The sequence below is a fragment of the Geotrypetes seraphini genome, chromosome 1 (assembly GCF_902459505.1).
Source record: "Geotrypetes seraphini chromosome 1, aGeoSer1.1, whole genome shotgun sequence".
Taxonomy (NCBI): Eukaryota; Metazoa; Chordata; class Amphibia; order Gymnophiona; family Dermophiidae; genus Geotrypetes; species Geotrypetes seraphini.
The window spans coordinates 50,995,336-51,013,601 of NC_047084.1; the positions used below are offsets into that span (position 1 = coordinate 50,995,336).

Consider the following 18,266-nt stretch of genomic DNA (forward strand, 5'->3'; position numbering starts at 1 on the left):
CACCCAATTGGACAGCCTGCACTAACAGTTTGGGGGCTCACTCCCAGGTTTGTCCACAGTGGGCTTGAGCACAGGCTGAAAAGGCTCCATGGCAGTTTCTCCAGGATCAGGGCTGACTGCTTTCCTTCCCCCATTTGAGTGAACATAATCCGGTGGGGGTTGAGCTCTCTAGCCGATTCATTCATATTCCAGGCTTGTTGAGGCAGAGGTTCTCCCTGTAAGCTGTTTGCAACTTACACACTTACAGCTCTCAGCACACAGCATGGCCTAGGAAACAGAAATGATTTTTTTTTGTTGTTGTTGTTCTGGGGTTAGTTTCCCTCATCTCTAAACTCCTAAAATCGTGAATTTTTAATCCCCAGTGTAACTCCCCGGACCATCAAAATTGCTGTCACAGCGGCCTCAAAGGTGGCTGTGGGGCAAGAAGGCTCCCACAGGAACTCTAGAGCTCCCAATTGATCCAGGTTGGACTAGGAGGAGAACTTCATGGATGAAGAATCCTTGCATTCTGAGGTTGATCAAGATTTGCTTGGGGAGAGAGACTGGATGGAGAATACCCCCAGGTGATGGTTTCCCTTTTTTTTTGTAATTGTTTATTTAACCACAACAGAAGGATACACCAGGAAGAAAGATCAACGACCAGAAAATCTCATACAAAACCAACCCAGTAAATCACATGAGAAAATACAATTGCATGAAAGTTTTCAAATAAACCCTCTCCCCCTCCTCCCCAAAAGAGCAATATAATAGCACATAGTCCAAAGCATGTCCCCAAGAATAAAGAAAACAATACAGGAATAGAGAAATGTGAAAACAGCCTATGCCCGCCACCCCAAAGTGACCACCCACTTAACTCCCCCCAGATGTAGAGAGACTCACTTCCAACTCCAAGTACCTACCCCAAATATTCTCAAATTGCTGCCACTTATGGGCCATTAGGGCAGTAAGCCTATAATGATGGCAGACCCTGCTCAGCCAATCCCTCATGTGCTCTAATAAGGGCGCCACTGGTAGTTTCCAGTGTTGGGCCAACACCAGCCGAGCAGCTATAAAAGCCAATGAAATAAGTTTGTCCTGGTCAGCCGTGAGACCATCCACCCGGGCCACCAAAAGTGCTACCCCCGCATTTCCAGATATAGATACCTGAACCAACCTACCAACATACCCAAATACCTGCTCCCAATAGGGACCCACCAACTGTCACTCCCACCACATGTGAAAGAAGGTGCCTCATTCTCCACATCCTCACCAACAGGCAGCAGACTGAGAACACAATATCTTCTGATAAAGCACAGGAGAAAGGTGCCAACAAACCAACAGTTTCACAGCATTCTCCACCAACACAGGAACACAGGCAATGTGTTATATATGAGAGGAGATCTCAACCCACTCCTGCTTAGTAAAAACCGTCGGTAGATCCCCCCTCCCATGCTGCTGCTATATGAGAAGTTTTAGGTCTAAGGGCTTTATTGACCAGTTATATACAGTAGAGATACACCCCCACCTCACTTGGTGACCCAATAGCTCCTCAAACTGGGAGATCCAAAAACCAAGAAACCAATCCCTTTTATTGCGCTGTAACTAATCCTTAGCCTATAAATAAGGAAAAAGGGCTCCCAAAAACAGGCCAAACTGCTCCCAAAGATCAGGGAACCCCTTAATCCTATCACTCTCTAAAAATTGCCCAAAACAACACGTCCTGCCAAGCCCAATGCTGAAAGATACCCCCCCTCCACCTGGTTGAAAATCAAGGGAAAGCATCATAGGAAGAAACATGACCCCCCCCCTATTAGGTCCCAGAAGTTGGTACCTCAACTCTCTCCACACCTGAAGCATGAGTTGGGTAAACGGGTTCAGTATGACACCCACCACACCGCAACCCCACCCAGGGTAAATAACGCAAGTGTATAATATCCCTAACACTACACACTGGAGAATCCCCCTGCTCCACTTGCACCCACAATTTAGGATTAGCCATATGCCACTCCACAATAGCTCGGAGTTGAGCCGCCCTGTAATACAACTCTATATTAGGCATCCCCAAGCCCCCGTCCAATTTGCCCCTGAACATAGTAACTCTAGCTACTCTTGGTCGCTTATCTCCCCAAATAAAATGAAAAGGCCAGCTATGCCATTTCCTAAAACAAGCAGGTGGAATATAGGCAGGGAGGACCTGAAAAAAGGTAGAGCAGGCGTGATAACACCATCACATGAATGGCCTCCATGCGCCCCCACCAAGAAATATACAATTTATTCCACTGAGCCAAATCTTTCTGGATGGAAATCACCAATGATATATAGTTTGAACAAAAAGCTGAGACCCCCCCCCCAGCTGTATCCCTAAGTACCGAATAGGACCCATCACCCAACAAAAAGGTAATTGCCGCTGTAAACCAGAAACCTCTGTATCTGGGACAGAGAGAGATTCAAAATCTCCGTCTTAGAAAGATTCACCTTGAAGCCTGAGAGAGTGCTATAAATGCTTATCTATTCCTGTAAAGACTGCAGAGACTCAACTGACCCTTCCACTATAGCAAGAATATCATCCACAAAAAGTGACAATTTGTATTCCATACCGCATACAGACATACCCTGTATACTCCTCGTGCTCCTGATACACTGTGCTAAAGGCTCAATAACTAAAGCAAAGAGAAGCGGTGACAAGGGGCAGCTTTGCCACGTCCGTCTGTATAGCTCAAAGACTGAAGAATACACCCCATTAATTTTGACATATGCCAAAGGAGCATATCCTAAATCCAGGATATAAACCGAGGCCCCAACCCCATCATACGCAGAACACATGTCATAAAATGCCAGTCCACCCAGTTGAATGCTTTTTTGGTTTCTACCGCCACCCACCCTTCAGGACCTTTACGCACTCACCACACCAAGTTCAGCACCTTGTGGATGCCATCTGCAGCCTGCCTCCCCCCTATAAAACCCACTTGGTCTTGATGGACCAAAGTGGGCATGAAAGCATACAGCCGATCTGTCAACACCCGCGCCATTAACTTAGTGTCAATGCCCAACAAGGAGATGGAACGATAGCTCCCACAGTGTGTGACATCCTTGCCCGTTTTCGGCAAAATGGTAATCGCAGCCAATCTTATAAAATATGACAACTGCTGACCATCCCGCAGCTAATTATACAACCGCACTAGCAAAGGAGCCACCCAAGTACTCAATTTTTTTATAGAAAAGCCCCATAAACCCATCCATGCCGGGAGATTTGCCTGGCTTCAACAATTTAATCATGCGTTGTACTTCCTCCACTGTAACATCCGTGTCCAAGGAGAAGACTGCCTCAGAATCTAATGACGGCAGGCGCAAGTCCTTCAAATAAGACATTATATCGTCCTCGGAAGCTTGCTCGTCAGGCATATACAGCGCCTGATAAAGTTGAATCTGTGCTATCCTCAGACACCAAAGACCCTCTACTATTCTGAATGGACATAATATTGGATTGAGTTTGACGGAGTTTCAACCTGTGAGCTAATAATTTTCCCACCCTATTTCCAGATGTATAATATTTATGAAGCAGGTGTTCCAGATTAAATTTAATAACTTTGTCTTCTAATTTACCCAGTTGCATCCGAAGCTCCTGAATCCGACATCTCGTAACTCCCCCTTCCTTCCCCCTCTGATGGGCCGTGACCTGGTTCGCTAGCTTCGACCTCAAAGCTCTCTTCTGCTTCTCTGATACACTTTTTAAACATAGCAATAGAGATAATTTCCCCCCTCAGAACCGTTTTCAAACTTTCCCAGATCGTAATTGGGGAAAATTCCTGCACACTGTTATGCTCCAAAAAATCCTGAATGGCACCCTCCAATTTATGCATCACCAAAGGGTCTCCCAATAAACTGTCATTCAATTTCCAAAAACGGGTGCCTGACCACTGAGCCCCTCAGCAAAATTCTAACCAAACTGGAGCATGATCGCATGATCAGACCAAGTAATAGCCTCTACAACTGCAGCCCGTATTTTACCCCCCTCCTCCCCCATCTTTTGTTCAGGCATATAGGCATATCTATACAGGAATAAGTGTTGTGCACATTAGAATAGAAAGAGTACCCTATCCCCCCCAATATTGATCCCTCCACCCATCTTCCACTTTCAGAACATCTAAAAAAGTACGCAATTGTTTCCGATCATATTTAAAACTAGCCCTCCCCCCCTCCTGTGGAATCCATGCGAGGGTCTAAAACCAAATTAAAATCCCCACCCACTATAAGTTGCCCTGATTTAGCTGACACTGATAGTTTCCAGTGTTGGGCCAACACCAGCCGAGCAGCTATAAAAGCCAATGAAATAAGTTTGTCTTGGTCAGCCGTGAGACCATCCACCCGGGCCACCAAAAGTGCTAGGGAGCAGTTCGTCAAAAAACAATCCTTAATTGCTATTGGGACCATATATATTAACCAGAGTCATCTGTAAACCATTGATGGTACCCACCCATATAATCCATCTCCCCCCCTCATCTTTCCACTCCTTAATAGTGTGCACTTTCAAATGGTGAGTGAACACTATGCCCACCCCAACTTTCTTCCGTTCCCGCCTGTTAGAGGCCCAACACTTTACCCCATATTCCCTAGCTGGAAAAAACCTTTTCCCCCATTTTCAAGAAATGCGTCTCTTGTACTATTCCCACATCAACAGGCAACCTTTTAAACTCTTTCAACAGCAACTGTCACTTGCAAGGTGAATTCAAACCATGAACATTGAAACTACATATACGCATAGTGCTACTATCTGTTCCCTCATCATCCTACCTTGGATACTCACATTTCCCAAAATACAGCACTCTCCCCTCCCCCCTCCCCACACCAGTACTACCTCCTACCATGACTTCGGGTAACTTCCCCCAACCCGCACTGACACATCATATCAACCTCAAATCCCATTCCCCCTAACCACACATTCAACTCTTTCACTCTCCCTCCCTACACATAAACAGAAGCCTCCCCACATACATATCTCCACTCACACTCACAGGCAATATATACCACCCATCTCTTACAGACAGGTACATCACTGGAAATGTAGCCAGGAACAAAGCATATGTCCTTTCAAGTGTCCTCTCTGAAAGCTCCAGCGTCTTAGGTCCGCTGCTTTTTTCCCTGCCAGTCGGTCCGCGATCTCGAACTCCAGGGGACCTCCTGCCATCAAAATTTCTCTAGCTTTGATGCAGCTGCCTTTCTCTGCTCCTCAGACTCAGGTGTTGCCAATCCTTTCTTATGCAGCAATTTCCACACCTCCAGTACAGTAACGGATCTTGTGGGTCCCTTTGAGTGTAATCAGGAACTCAAAGGGAAACAGCCATCAATATTTAATAGTGTTGTTTCAGGATTGCCAATACCGGGCAAAACTCCTGCCTCCGCTGCAAGGTGATAGCTGATAGATCCTGAAAAATCTCTATCTTACAGTTTTTCCATTGAATCGTTCCCAATGCACGTGCAGCCTTCAGGAACCTCTCCCGCTTCTGGAAATTATGCAAGCATACCACAATATCGTGGGGGTGTGGTGGGGGGTGGATCTCTGCATGTTATGGGCCAAGCGCTCGATGGGCCCTATCAATCTTAGGAGCTGCCAGGTGATCTTGGCCCCCTTCCACTTTTTCACCAAGTATATGAGCATACACACTGCACACCACCAGCTCAGCATCTTGAAATTCATCTGTATCAGGTACTGATCATCTGTATAGCTGAACATTATTCCGCCGCGAGCGATTCTCCAGGTCTTCCAACTGGGTTACACACTCCAGCAAATCTCTCTGGGTGTCGGTGACCACAGCATGCAGCGTTTTGGACATGCTTTTCTTGCTCACCAATTCAAGTTAAAACTTAGTTGCTAAGTTGAGGACCAATGTTCCAGTAAGAGTAGGTCCTGCGTCATACAGTTGGGCACTGTGCTTTTGCCTACTATGTTGCATAGTTTGGCGTCATCGGCGAATAATGTAATTTTACCTCGAAGCCCCTGAGCCAGGTCCCTTACGAAGATATTAAATAGGATCAGACCCAAGACCGATGTTTCGGAAAGAGTACCAGAAGTTGCGTCAGAGGAGAAGCTTCCGCCCACACACACGTGACTGCAGGCACAGGCAGGCTTCACTGGCTTCAGTAAGTTTCTTTTCTAAAGCGTCACGAAGGTAAGGGGGAGGAAGGGAGATAGATTTGGCTGTAGGGAGGGAGGGGGCCGCGCGCCTTCCCTCCCTTAAGTTTCTTTACTAACATGCCTTAAAGGTAAGAGGGAGGGAGATTCTTGGGTCGCTGAAGGGCGGTGAGGTGGTGAGAGGAAAGGGTGGATGCTACAGGGATTGGGCGGCTAGCTGCGAGTAACTGCCACTGTGTCATTCTCTAATTCAAAACACAAATAGAGCTTCTAAAATAAGGCTTGCAAAACTAGGCACCTCGATATAAAAATTCTGAGGGGGTAATTTTATAAAGTCATTTTCATGCATATGTGGTCATTATTAAGATGGTTTGGGGAAACCCAATGCTTATTCCTAGGATAATCAGCATAAAATCTATTATCCTTAAACAAGCAGGCAGCATATTCTCACATGTGGGGTGACATCATCCACAGAGCCCAGTATGGACATTGAGTGTGGCGCAGTGGTTAAAGCTACAGCCTCAGCACCCTGGGGTTGTGGGTTCAAATCACAGTTGCCGGATGTTATGGTCCACCTTGGGGGTTAGCACCCACGAAAAATATCTTGGTATCATTGTAGACAATATGACGAAACCTTCTGCCCATGTGTGGTGGTGGTGGACAAGAAAGCAAACAGGATACTAGGAATTATTTAAAAAGGGTTGGTTAACAAGACTCAGAATGTTATAATGCCTTTATGTTGCTCCATGGTGCAACCTCATCTGGAGTATTGCGTTCAGTTCTGGTGTCCTTATCTCAAGAAAGATATAGCAGTACTAGAAGAGGTTCAAGATGATAAAGGGGATGGAACTTCTCTTGTATGAGGAAAAACAAAAAAGGTTAGGGCTCTTCAGCTTGGAAAAGAGACGGCTGAGGGGAGATATGATTGAAGTCTACAAAATCCTGAGTGGAGTAGTCCGGGTACAAGTGGATTGATTTTTCTCTCCATCAAAAATTACAAAGACTCCTGCAAAATGCTGTGTGACCTATGGTAGTAAACATTTTCTTTTTTTTTAGCCTAAACAATTGATGGAGTTTATTGTGGAGGAGGAGTTGTTGGATCTGTTGTCCCTCCAATTGAGTAATGTGAACTGGTTGTTGACTGTTTCTCCTTTTGCCGTCTCCTTTGAATAATATCAGTTCTTTTTTATTTTCATTTACCTCTTTAATTTTTCCTTATCTTGGTTCTATACATTTTGTGGACTAAATTATTAAGGTTTTTAGTTGGGGGTTTCCCTACTGTATACGAATTACCAATACTTTTTGTGAATCTGAACTCAAGTATCTTGGTTATGCTTGTTTGGTTTATAAAAGAAAAATGGCATAAATAAATAATTTTTTAAAAATGACAAAGACTAGGGGGGACACTTGATGAAGTTTCAGGGAAATACGTTTAAAACCAATGGGAGGAAATATTTAAGCTCTGGAGTACATTGCCAGAAACATATATTGTGGTAAGAGTGGATGCTTAGCTGGTTTTAAGAAAAGTTGGACAATTTCCTGGAGGAAAAGTTAATAGTCTGTTATTGAGAAGGACATAGGGGAAGCCACTGCTTGCCCTGGATCAGTAGCATCAAATGTTGCTACTCTTTGGGTTTTTGCCACCATGGGAACAGGCAACTGTGCTTGATGGACCATTGGTCTGACCCAGTAAGGCTATTCTTATGTTATATTTTCATTATTGTGATGCCTTGTATTTAGGGTTTCCGCAATATTTCCTTTATGCATTACCTATAACTCAGAATGCCTTTGCATACCCATTGATTGAATCAGATGATTGCATCAGTTCTGAAATCTCTGCACCGGCTACAAATTGAGTATTGTATTAAGTTCAATTATGACATTGTTGTATAGAGCATTGAGTGAGTAATGATGCTCCATTGGTTATTGCATCATCACTGAAAATCTTTATGTCAATTCGTTAACTTAGGGCTCCTTTTACAAAGGTGCGCTAGTGGTTTTAGCGCGCACAAAAATGCCATACGCGCTAGCCGCTACTGCCTCCTTTTAAGCAGACGGTATTTTTTTCAGCTAGTGCGTGCTATAGCGTGCACTAATCCTGTGCGTGCGCTAAAAACGCTAGCGCACCTTTGTAAAAGGAGCACTAAGATCAACAAATCATGGATTGTTAAATGTTCCATCCTTCCATCTGGTTTGCATTGATGACTCCCACCATAAAATGTTCTGTTATTGGACCTTTATTATGGTGTGTACTGCCTCTAGAATTAAAGCAAATTCCAACATTGTTGTATTCCACAAATGTCTTAAGACATTTTTTTTTTTCAGGCTAGCTTTTGGAGATGATGGTTTCTTTTATATTTTCATTTTTGGTGCATATACAGTGGTGCCTCGCATAACGGACGCCTCGCACAGCGAACGCTGCGCACAACGAACTTTATGTCTTGATTCGTACAACGAACTTCGTTTCACACAACGAAGTCGCCCGAGCTGCATCCTTCCGCGCAGGCACTGCGCTTAACTGCCCTCTCTCCGCCTGGCTCCCTCTTGCCCCCCCCCCGACTCCCCGACACGATCGGGGCAAGAGGGAGCCCAAGCCCTCTTGCCCCCCCGACTCCCCGACACGATCGGGGCAAGAGGGAGCCCAAGCCCTCTTGCCCCCCCCGACTCCCCGACACGATCGGGGCAAGAGGGAGCTCAAGCCCTCTTGCCCCCCCGACTCCCCGACACGATCGGGGCAAGAGGGAGCCCAAGCCCTCTTGCCCCCCCCGACTCCCTGACACGATCGGGGCAAGAGGGAGCTCAAGCCCTCTTGCCCCCCCGACTCCCCGACACGATCGGGGCAAGAGGGAGCCCAAGCCCTCTTGCCCCCCCGACTCCCCGATACGATCGGGGCAAGAGGGAGCTCAAGCCCTCTTGCCCCCCCGACTCCCCGACACGATCGGGGCAAGAGGGAGCCCAAGCCCTCTTGCCCCCCCGACTCCCCGACACGATCGGGCCAGGAGGGAGCCCAAGTCCTCCTGGCCACGGCGACCCCCTAACCCCACCCTGCACTACATTACGGGCAGGAGGGATCCCAGGCCCTCCTGCCCTCGACGCAAACCCCCCCTCCCCCCAACGACCGCTCCCCCCAAGAACCTCCGACCGCCCCCCAGCCGACCCGCGACCCCCCTGGCCGACCCCCACGACACCCCCAACCCCCTTCCCCGTACCTTTCTGTAGTTGGCCGGACAGACGGGAGCCAAACCCGCCTGTCCGGCAGGCAGCCAACGACGGAATGAGGCCGGATTGGCCCATCCGTCCCAAAGCTCCGCCTACTGGTGGGGCCTAAGGCGCCTGGGCCAATCAGAATAGGCCCGGGAGCCTTAGGTCCCTCCTGGGGGCGGGGCCTGAGGCACATGGGCCCAACCCGACCATGTGCCTTAGGCCCTGCCCCCAGGAGGGACCTAAGGCTCCCGGGCCTATTCTGATTGGCCCAGGCGCCTTAGGCCCCACCAGTAGGCGGAGCTTTGGGACGGATGGGCCAATCCGGCCTCATTCCGTCGTTGGCTGCCTGCCGGACAGGCGGGTTTGGCTCCCGTCTGTCCGGCCAACTACAGAAAGGTACGGGGAAGGGGGTTGGGGGTGTCGTGGGGGTCGGCCAGGGGGGTCGCGGGTCGGCTGGGGGGGCGGTCGGAGGTTCTTGGGGGGGGCGGTCGTTGGGGGGAGGGGGGGTTTGCGTCGAGGGCAGGAGGGCCTGGGATCCCTCCTGCCCGTAATGTAGTGCAGGGTGGGGTTAGGGGGTCGCCGTGGCCAGGAGGACTTGGGCTCCCTCCTGGCCCGATATTGTCGGGGAGTTGGGGAATCGGCGGGGCAAGAGGGCTTGGGCTCCCTCTTGCCCCGATCGTGTCGGGGAGTCGGGGGGGCAAGAGGGCTTGGGCTACCTCTTGCCCCGATCGTGTCGGGGAGTCGGGGGGCAAGAGGGCTTGGGCTCCCTCTTGCCCCGATCGTGTCGGGGAGTCGGGGGGGGGCAAGAGGGCTTGGGCTCCCTCTTGCCCCGATCGTGTCGGGGAGTCGGGGGGGCAAGAGGGCTTGGGCTCCCTCTTGCCCCGATCGTGTCGGGGAGTCGGGGGGGCAAGAGGGCTTGAGCTCCCTCTTGCCCCGATCGTGTCGGGGGTGCCAAGGACCACACGGAGTCACCCACCGTACCACCCGATTCGGGTAAGCGCAGGTATCGGTGGGTGGCTTATTTGCGGGGGGGTGCCTTATTTTACATTTTTTTCTAAAAAGGGGGGGGGGCTGTCTTATTTGATGGCCCTGCCTTATCATCGGGGAAACACGGTAGAAAAAAAAAAAAAATGAACAGTTAAGTCCCAGTTTTTGCCGCTGAGACTCTGCCCTCTCACTGTAAAATTAGACTCTACTTAGTCTGTCTTTAAATTTAAAAAATGTGTGTTGTTTTAAAAAACAATTATGTTTTTAGATGTATCTAAATAAAAATAATAACCAAAAATTTATCTTTTTTTATGTCATCTTAGCATATTTTATGCTGCAGAACGAATTATTTTTTTTTACATGTATTCCTATGGGAAAACGCGTTTCACATAACGAACGTTTCACATAACAAACTTGCTCCTGGAACCAATTAAGTTCGTTGTGTGAGGCACCACTGTATTTTAAATGTGGTCTATATGATTTTTATATATATTTCTAAGTATTAATTTTAAATTGGTTTTAGTTTGTATGTGTTGTATGTTGTATAATTATGGATGTATTTTTGTTCACCACTTAGGGCTCCTTTTACAAAGGCGCACTAGCATTTTTAGCGCACACTAGCCACTACCGCCTCCTTTTAAGCAGGTGGCAGACAGACTAAACACGTTCTTCTCGTCGGTGTTCACAAAAGAAGACACATCCAACGTGCCGGAACCGTAAAAAATCTACAAGGGGGATCAGGAGGGAAAATTATCATGCATGGAGGTAAGCCTCGAAGACGTACTCAAAACAGATAAATAGATTAAAAACTGACAAATCTCTGGGCCCAGACGGAATCCACCCGAGAATATTGAAAGAGCTCAGAGACGAAACAGCGGAGTTACTGCAGCAGATTTGCAACCTATCCTTGAAAACAGGGGTAATCCTGGAGAACTATGCCAGGGTAGACTTGGCGGGGCCTCCGTGTATGCGGATCACCGGACTTGATGGACCTAGGGTCTGATCCGTAGATGGAAATTCTTATGTTCTTATGACTGGAGGATAGCAAATGTTACACCTATCTTCAAAAGAGGATCGAGAGGCGACCCGGGGAACTATAGCTTAACCTCAGTTCCGGGGAAGATGGCCGAATCATTGATCAAGGACAGTATCAATGAGCATATGGAAAAAAATAATCTGATGAGAACAAGCCAACATGGTTTCTGTAAAGGAAGATCATGCCAAACGAACCTACTGCACTTCTTTGAGGGGTTAAGCAAACAATTGGACAAAGGTGACCCCATAGACATCGTATATCTGGACTTCCAAAAAGCCTACTAAGGAAACTGTGGAACCACGGGATGGAAGGGGACATGCACAGATGGATCAGAAATTGGCTGGCAGACAGGAAACAAAGGGTAGGAGTAAAGGGACACTACTCTGACTGGAAAGGGGTCACGAGTGGCGTCCCACAGGGGTCGGTGCTGGGACAGCTGCTGTTCAATATATTCATTAATGATCTGGAATCAGGGACGAAGTGCGAAGTTATAAAATTCACGGATGACACAAAACTCTCCAGTAGGGTTAAAACTGTGGAGGAATGTAAAGAACTACAAAGGGACCTGAATAAACTGAGTGAGTGGGCAAATAAATGGCAGATGAGCTTCAATGTAGAGAAATGTAAAGTCTTGCACATAGGGAAAGGAAACCCAATGTATAACTACATGATGGGGGGGATGGTACTGGGGGAAGGCAAACTGGAAAAGGACTTGGGGATTTTGGTGGATAAAACAATGAAGCTGGCGGCACAATGCGCAGCGGCCTCAAAAAAGGCGAACAGAATGTTGGGCATTATCAAAAAGGTATCACTACCAGAACGAAGGAAGTTATCCTGCCACTGTATCAGGCGATGGTGTGCCCGCATCTGGAGTACTGCGTTCAATACTGGTCAACGTACCTTAAGAAGGATATGGCAATACTTGAGAGGGTCCAGAGATGAGCAACAAGGATGATAAAAGGCATGGAAAACCTTTCATATGCTGAAAGGCTAGAGAAGGTGGAGCTCTTCTCTCTGGAAAAGTGGAGACTTAGAGGGGACATGATAGAAACTTATAAGATCATGAAGGGTATAGAGAAGGTAGAGAGGGACAGATTCTTCAGACTAGCGGGGGCAACAAAAACAAGAGGACATTCAAAAAAATTGAAAGGATACAGATTCAGAACAAATGCTAGGAAGTTCTTCTTCACTCAAAGGGTGGTGGACACCTGGAATGCGCTTCCAGAGGAGGTGGTAGGGCAGAGTACGATTTTGAGTTTCAAAATGGGATTAGATGATTTCCTGAGGGAAAGGGGATTGAAGGGTATAGTTAGAGGGTTACTATACAGGTTATTAAATGATTAGGGAATAAAATGTTTTAGGTAAAAGATCACTTACAGGTCATGGACCTGGGGGGGGCCGCCGCGGGAGCAGACTGCTGGGCATGAGGGACCCATGGTCTGACTTGGCAGAGGCGATGCTTATGTTCTTATGGTAATTTTTCGGCTAGCATGAGCTATAGCGCTCGCTAATCTTGTGCGTGCGCTAAAAATGCTAGCGCACCTTAGTAAAATGAGCCCTTAGACTTTTAAGATACCGTATGTATTTTATTATTTATTTCATTTGTTTTCTATCTGCTTATCCCCAGTTACAGCGGTATAGTAATTTTTTAAATAAAATTGCTCTCTGAAAGTATAGAGTATGTTAATAGGATCAGTGAAAGGAACTCCTACTATAATATATTTTTAATTGTATTTTTGAGACTCAAGAATATTGTAAAGTCTTTTCAAAAAGCATGTTAAATTCCCTTTCAAGGCACATTTTACTTTCTCTTATATGATTTGCAGACTTGATAGTTAACATTTGCTGCTGCTTGTGATTTATTTGCAGGTACGCTTTCAGTTATATTTCTCATTTCCTTGGTTACCCTAAAGACAGCCCATCTAGGATTCCACTTAGACTTTCAGTGGTTTAAACCTGCTGACTATTTTGTACCAGGTAAGATAAGTAATAAAATAACAATATTAAGTAATTCATAGAATTGTTTTTTGTCATTGTTCTTTGTTATTTGTTTCGATAGCACATTGTCCCGCAAACATTTTTACTCAGCAGCACAGTACACTCTGGGCCGCAGCTGGAGGACACTTGGAAATGCGTGGATGTTGACAGGATGAGGTTGCATATGTATGGATTCTCTGTGACTTCTATTTCAGGAATTTTCTGTTGTAAAATCCCAATATATCCAATTACAGCAAGATGAAACTGGAGAGTCAGGATTTATTTCATATGACTGATATTAGCTGTTAGGGAGAACATATGCTCTGAAAATAATACAAAACTGGAAAGTCAGAGCAGATAATGACCAGCAACAAAAAAGTCTCATATTCTGGTGGAAGAGGGGGTGTGATTTAATTTTAAAGCAGAAGGATTACATCTCTGTCTCAGTCATGATTGTGTGAATAAGAGAGGATTCATCAGATGTTCTCGGGCTGAATTCGCAACTATATACTTTGAGACATTTTCTAAAGAGGCAGTGGAGAGGACAGTCCACAAGATAATGTGGTGTTCTCATCCAAATTTCTTACCAGAGAGAGTGATACCTTTTCATATCCATGAGGAAATAGTGCTGCCTGGGATTTGCTCTAAACCTGAATTTATTTTTAAAAAACCCTTCATGAAAAGTCCATCCACTTTCTGAACTGCAAAGTTGCTTTTGCATCCTCAAAAGAATTGAATCTTTCAGAAAAGTGTTTACAGCTGTTCATCTCCTTCAGCCTCAGTGGAGGGTATTCTAGTAGCCAGGCAAATTGGCTAGCATCCTTCATCCAATTCTGTTGTGAACAAACTAATAGTAGTCTAACCAATAAAGTGAAGCATCATCAATTCAGAGCCACTGTACCTACCATGGCTTTCTATAAATCTGTTTTGCTGAACACCTTATGCAAAGCAGCAGCTTATTCCTTGTTTTAATACCTTCATTTCCCACTAGCTCTTGGACCAGTCTACAGTTAGGCATGGTGCTTTAAGTCGAGCTGTGCTGACCAACAGGGCTTCGTAATATCGCATCATCTTGACTACTGGGTTGTTCCCAGACAACAGATAATATATAACAAGATGAGTAGCAACGAGCTTGGGAGACATCCACTTGTGTGCTTGATTCAGTCCTGTTTGTTGATGAAAAAAGCATGGTTTCTCATCTATAACTGAGGTAGTGAGGAGACTTACATGCAGAAAAAGCTGTGTATGCTCAGAATTTTATACCCATTCTGAACTGAGAGCTACTCCATCCTGCCAATATGCAATGATGTTACCCACCTATACAGGTGAGAAATAATGTTTTATTCAATATGTTCATGTTACCCAAGCCCCCACCCATTACCAGATCTATAAAATAGAGATTGTGGTCAATAGGGGATTTTAGATATGTTTTGGTTGTGCCAAAAACATTCATTTTGGATGAGAATGGAGTATGAAAATTCCAGTGTTGTGTATCTTTCTACTTCCATTGTTCAGATGGGGTATATATAATTCTAAAGAAAATAATTTTCAAACCAGAGCTGCCCCAAAGAGTGAGATTTGCAAATATGTGTCCAGGTTACAAGTGTCAAAAAGGATTCACAATAACTAAACATGAAAAAGCAAAAAATGAAATTTTATTTTCTTCGGTGCTTCTGGAAAAGATATAGGCAGAGTGGAGGCACTAGTAAAACAGGTTTCAAAGAAATTTGTTCAGATAACAAAAATCAAGTTTCAGGTTTATTTAAAATTTGATATCCCGCTTAGTTAATGTCTGAGCAGTATGTAACAAAAAGTTAAAAATCAGGGATATCACATGCTAATGAAAACAAAAACTGTGGATACAGATGTTCTGGAGATAATTTATTAAAACTGACATATAAAACCATAAAAATTCAATTAAAAAAGTACAATGATAAAAAATACTGTGATAAAAGTCCAACCGGACCCTACACGGTCTGTGTTTCGGCGAACACGCCTTCCTCAGGGGTCCAGTGGTTTGCAACCTCACTTATAAAGAATTGGACTGAAAACAGTTGCGGTGTTCTTATCCGGAGCTTTACGAAAGAGGGTGTGCGAGTGTGGGGCCTCCAGATAGCTTGCATCAGCCCGGCATGCCGGTAAGATTAGCGAAAACGCCGAAGCACAAGTCTGCCTTTTCCGTGCCCAAAATGGCGGCGGCGCCGACTCCCGCTTCTGCCCTGGCGCAATGGGGTGAATGGGTCCAGGAAATTTCAAGAATGGTTACTGCGGCCTTGGAAGATAGAATCCACAAGTTACAATCGGCAATGGACTGTATTAATGAGCGCTTTGAGGCGCAGGCTGGCCGTATCGCAGCGGTGGAGCAGAGGGTGTCTGACGGGGAGGATGTGGCTTTGCAGGATCGAGTGAGTGTGGTTGTTCTGCAGGCTCAGGTGGCAGCATTGACGGGCCAGCTGGATGACCAGGAGAATTGTCAGCGTCAAAATAATTTAAGAGTTGTGGGGCTGCCTGAGCTCAGGGCTGATCAAGACCTTTACCACTTTTTTCAGGTTTGGCTCCCCACGCAGCTTGGCCTGGAGATCCCAGCAGCTGGTTTTATCTGCGAGCGAGCGCACTGCATGGGCCAACGCGTGGGGGATAACAACCGCTCGCGAGCAGCGATTGCTAGATACATCAATTGGAAGGAAATGGAACTCATCCTGCAAGCCTTTCAGAAATCTGGTCGGCTAGAATACGAAGGGAAAAAACTGTTACTGTTCAATGACTACTCCTTACACGTGGCCTCCCTTCGTAAAGAAATGGTGCCGCTATGCTCCACGCTTTACCGCCGGGGAGTGCGGTTTGCGCTTGTGTATCCGGAGTCTTTGCGCATTTGGCGAGATGGGAAGCCATGAACCTTCACGGATAGAGCGGCTACACAACATTTTATGGACTCTCTGCCTGAGATAGCGGATGGCGGAGGCCCGGCGGCTGATCCGGTGGTTTAACCTTATCTGACGCCAGCCATGCGGTTTCCTTGGAGGACTTTGCCTGTTTAAGTTAGTTCTTGGTTGCCCGGGGCAGATGAGGACCGCCTCGCCTGGCTTCTGTCGCCCCACATAGGGGTGCGTTGCCCTGTTTGGACGGTTCTGGGCTTGGTGTTCTGAATTGTGCCACGGATATGTTCCTGGTTCTGTGGGTTGGACTGTCCACTCCTGGACGCAGTGCCTTTCGCTCCCATTTTCTCCACTTTATTTCCTTGTTGGACTTAAATTGGGTTGGACTGCTGGTGAGAGGCTCTTGGACCTCAGCGCCAGCTGATCTCTCTACAGCACCTGCAGAAGCTGTCTATGTGGGAGACTTGGCCTTTAGGTTGCTCCTGTTTTTGAGAGCGCAGTTTTTTGTTCTTAGTTTTTTCTGTTATGTGGGGGGGAGGGATTTTGGGGGGTCTTCGGAGATGGTCTTCTCTGGGGGAGAGGGTGGGGTTGGGACTGTGGGGGGTGGGGTCTGGGAGGGGGTAGGGGGTGATGCGTGTTATGTGTGAATGTTGGTATATGTGGGGGGTGCGCATGGGATGTGGGGGGGGAGAGTTGGATGTATTGTGATGCAACCTCCTTGGGAGGGATTTGTTCTGCTCCGGAGCCCCTGGGAATCTTCTGGGGTGCTGCTGTCCCCGGTACTCTGGATGGGAGGCCTAGCTGGGGGGCTTTCCATCTATTTTGCTGGTTGTTTCCTGCTATTGTGTCTGGAAGCCTTTTTCCTCCATGACTAAGCTGACTTTAGCCACTTTCAATGTGGATGGGATCCACTCTCCGGTCAAGAGGAAAAAGGTTTTGTCCTGGTTCTGGAAGAGGGGCATGGACATTGCTTTTGTGCAAGAGACCCATCTGTCCCCGGCTGAACATCTTAAGCTTCACAGGGAGTGGGTGGGTGAGGTCTACTATTCATCCTTTGGTACCCGGAAAAGAGGGGTTGCAATACTTATTCATAAACAACTGCCTTTCCACCTTCATAAAGTCATCCAGGATCCGGAGGGACGCTATGTTATAGTGTTGGGGGAGCTATGGGGGCAACACTGGTTATTATGCAATCTATATGCTCCTAATGTGTATAACCACAAATTTTTTCATCTCTGCTTGCCAAGATAGCCATGTATCCTACTTACCAACCAGTGGTGGGAGGGGATTTTAATATTACTGTAGATCCTGCTTTGGACTGTAGTCTGGCAAAGGAGGGGACGAGGGACCATGGAGCCAAGGGGGTAAATTTTTTGCTTAGCCAGTTGCAACTGTTGGACACTTGGAGGACTTTGCATCCGTCCGAACGCACTTATACTTTTTACTCCCATCCCCATAATGTCTATACTCGGTTGGACTACCTGCTGATCTCCCCCTCTCTGCTCCATAGAGTGTCTGAGATTGATATTGAGGAGGCTCCTTTCTCGGATCATTCCCCGGTTGTCATGGACCTTCAGTTTACGCCGGAGCTGGGTGAAAAGCACTGGAAATTTCCGTGTTCCCTTTATAGAGATCTAGATTTTCATAAATTTTTTCAGGAGCAGTGGTTGGAGTATAGTTATCACAATAATACTGATGACATCCACCCGGTGACATTTTGGGAGGCCTCCAAGGTGGTTTTGTGGGGGTTTATTATTGCCTATCTTTCTCACAAGCGGAAAAAATTGGATGCTGATTTATTGGCTTTATCAGGGGAGCTTCGACAATTGAGGGTGCGTCATAGTATTTCCCTTTCTGAGGCGGATGGACTTCGTCTGCTGACTGTACATCGCCAGATTGATGCCATTTTAACGCAGAGGGCTTCTCGGGATATTTATTTTCAACGGTATAAATTATATTCTTGGGGGGGTAAGGCAGGGCGTCTGTTGGCTACTTTGGTCCGTCCCCCGCGCATGCGGCAGGTTATTTTGTCTATTCAGGACACGGCTGGTAATCGTTTCACCCAGGCGCAGCAGAT

General features: G+C 46.6%; 1 protein-coding gene across 3 annotated transcripts in view; it reads left to right on the forward strand.

Moving 5' to 3' along the window:
* The window catches only part of SLC38A9 (solute carrier family 38 member 9), a 204,475-nt gene that overhangs the window by 126,597 nt on the left and 59,612 nt on the right, over window positions 1–18,266 (forward strand). For all 3 annotated transcript variants that reach the window (XM_033931198.1, XM_033931214.1, XM_033931206.1), the window contains one exon: window positions 13,206–13,313. In XM_033931198.1, the coding sequence (XP_033787089.1) occupies window positions 13,206–13,313 (108 nt within the window). The remainder of the gene's footprint in view (window positions 1–13,205; window positions 13,314–18,266) is intronic.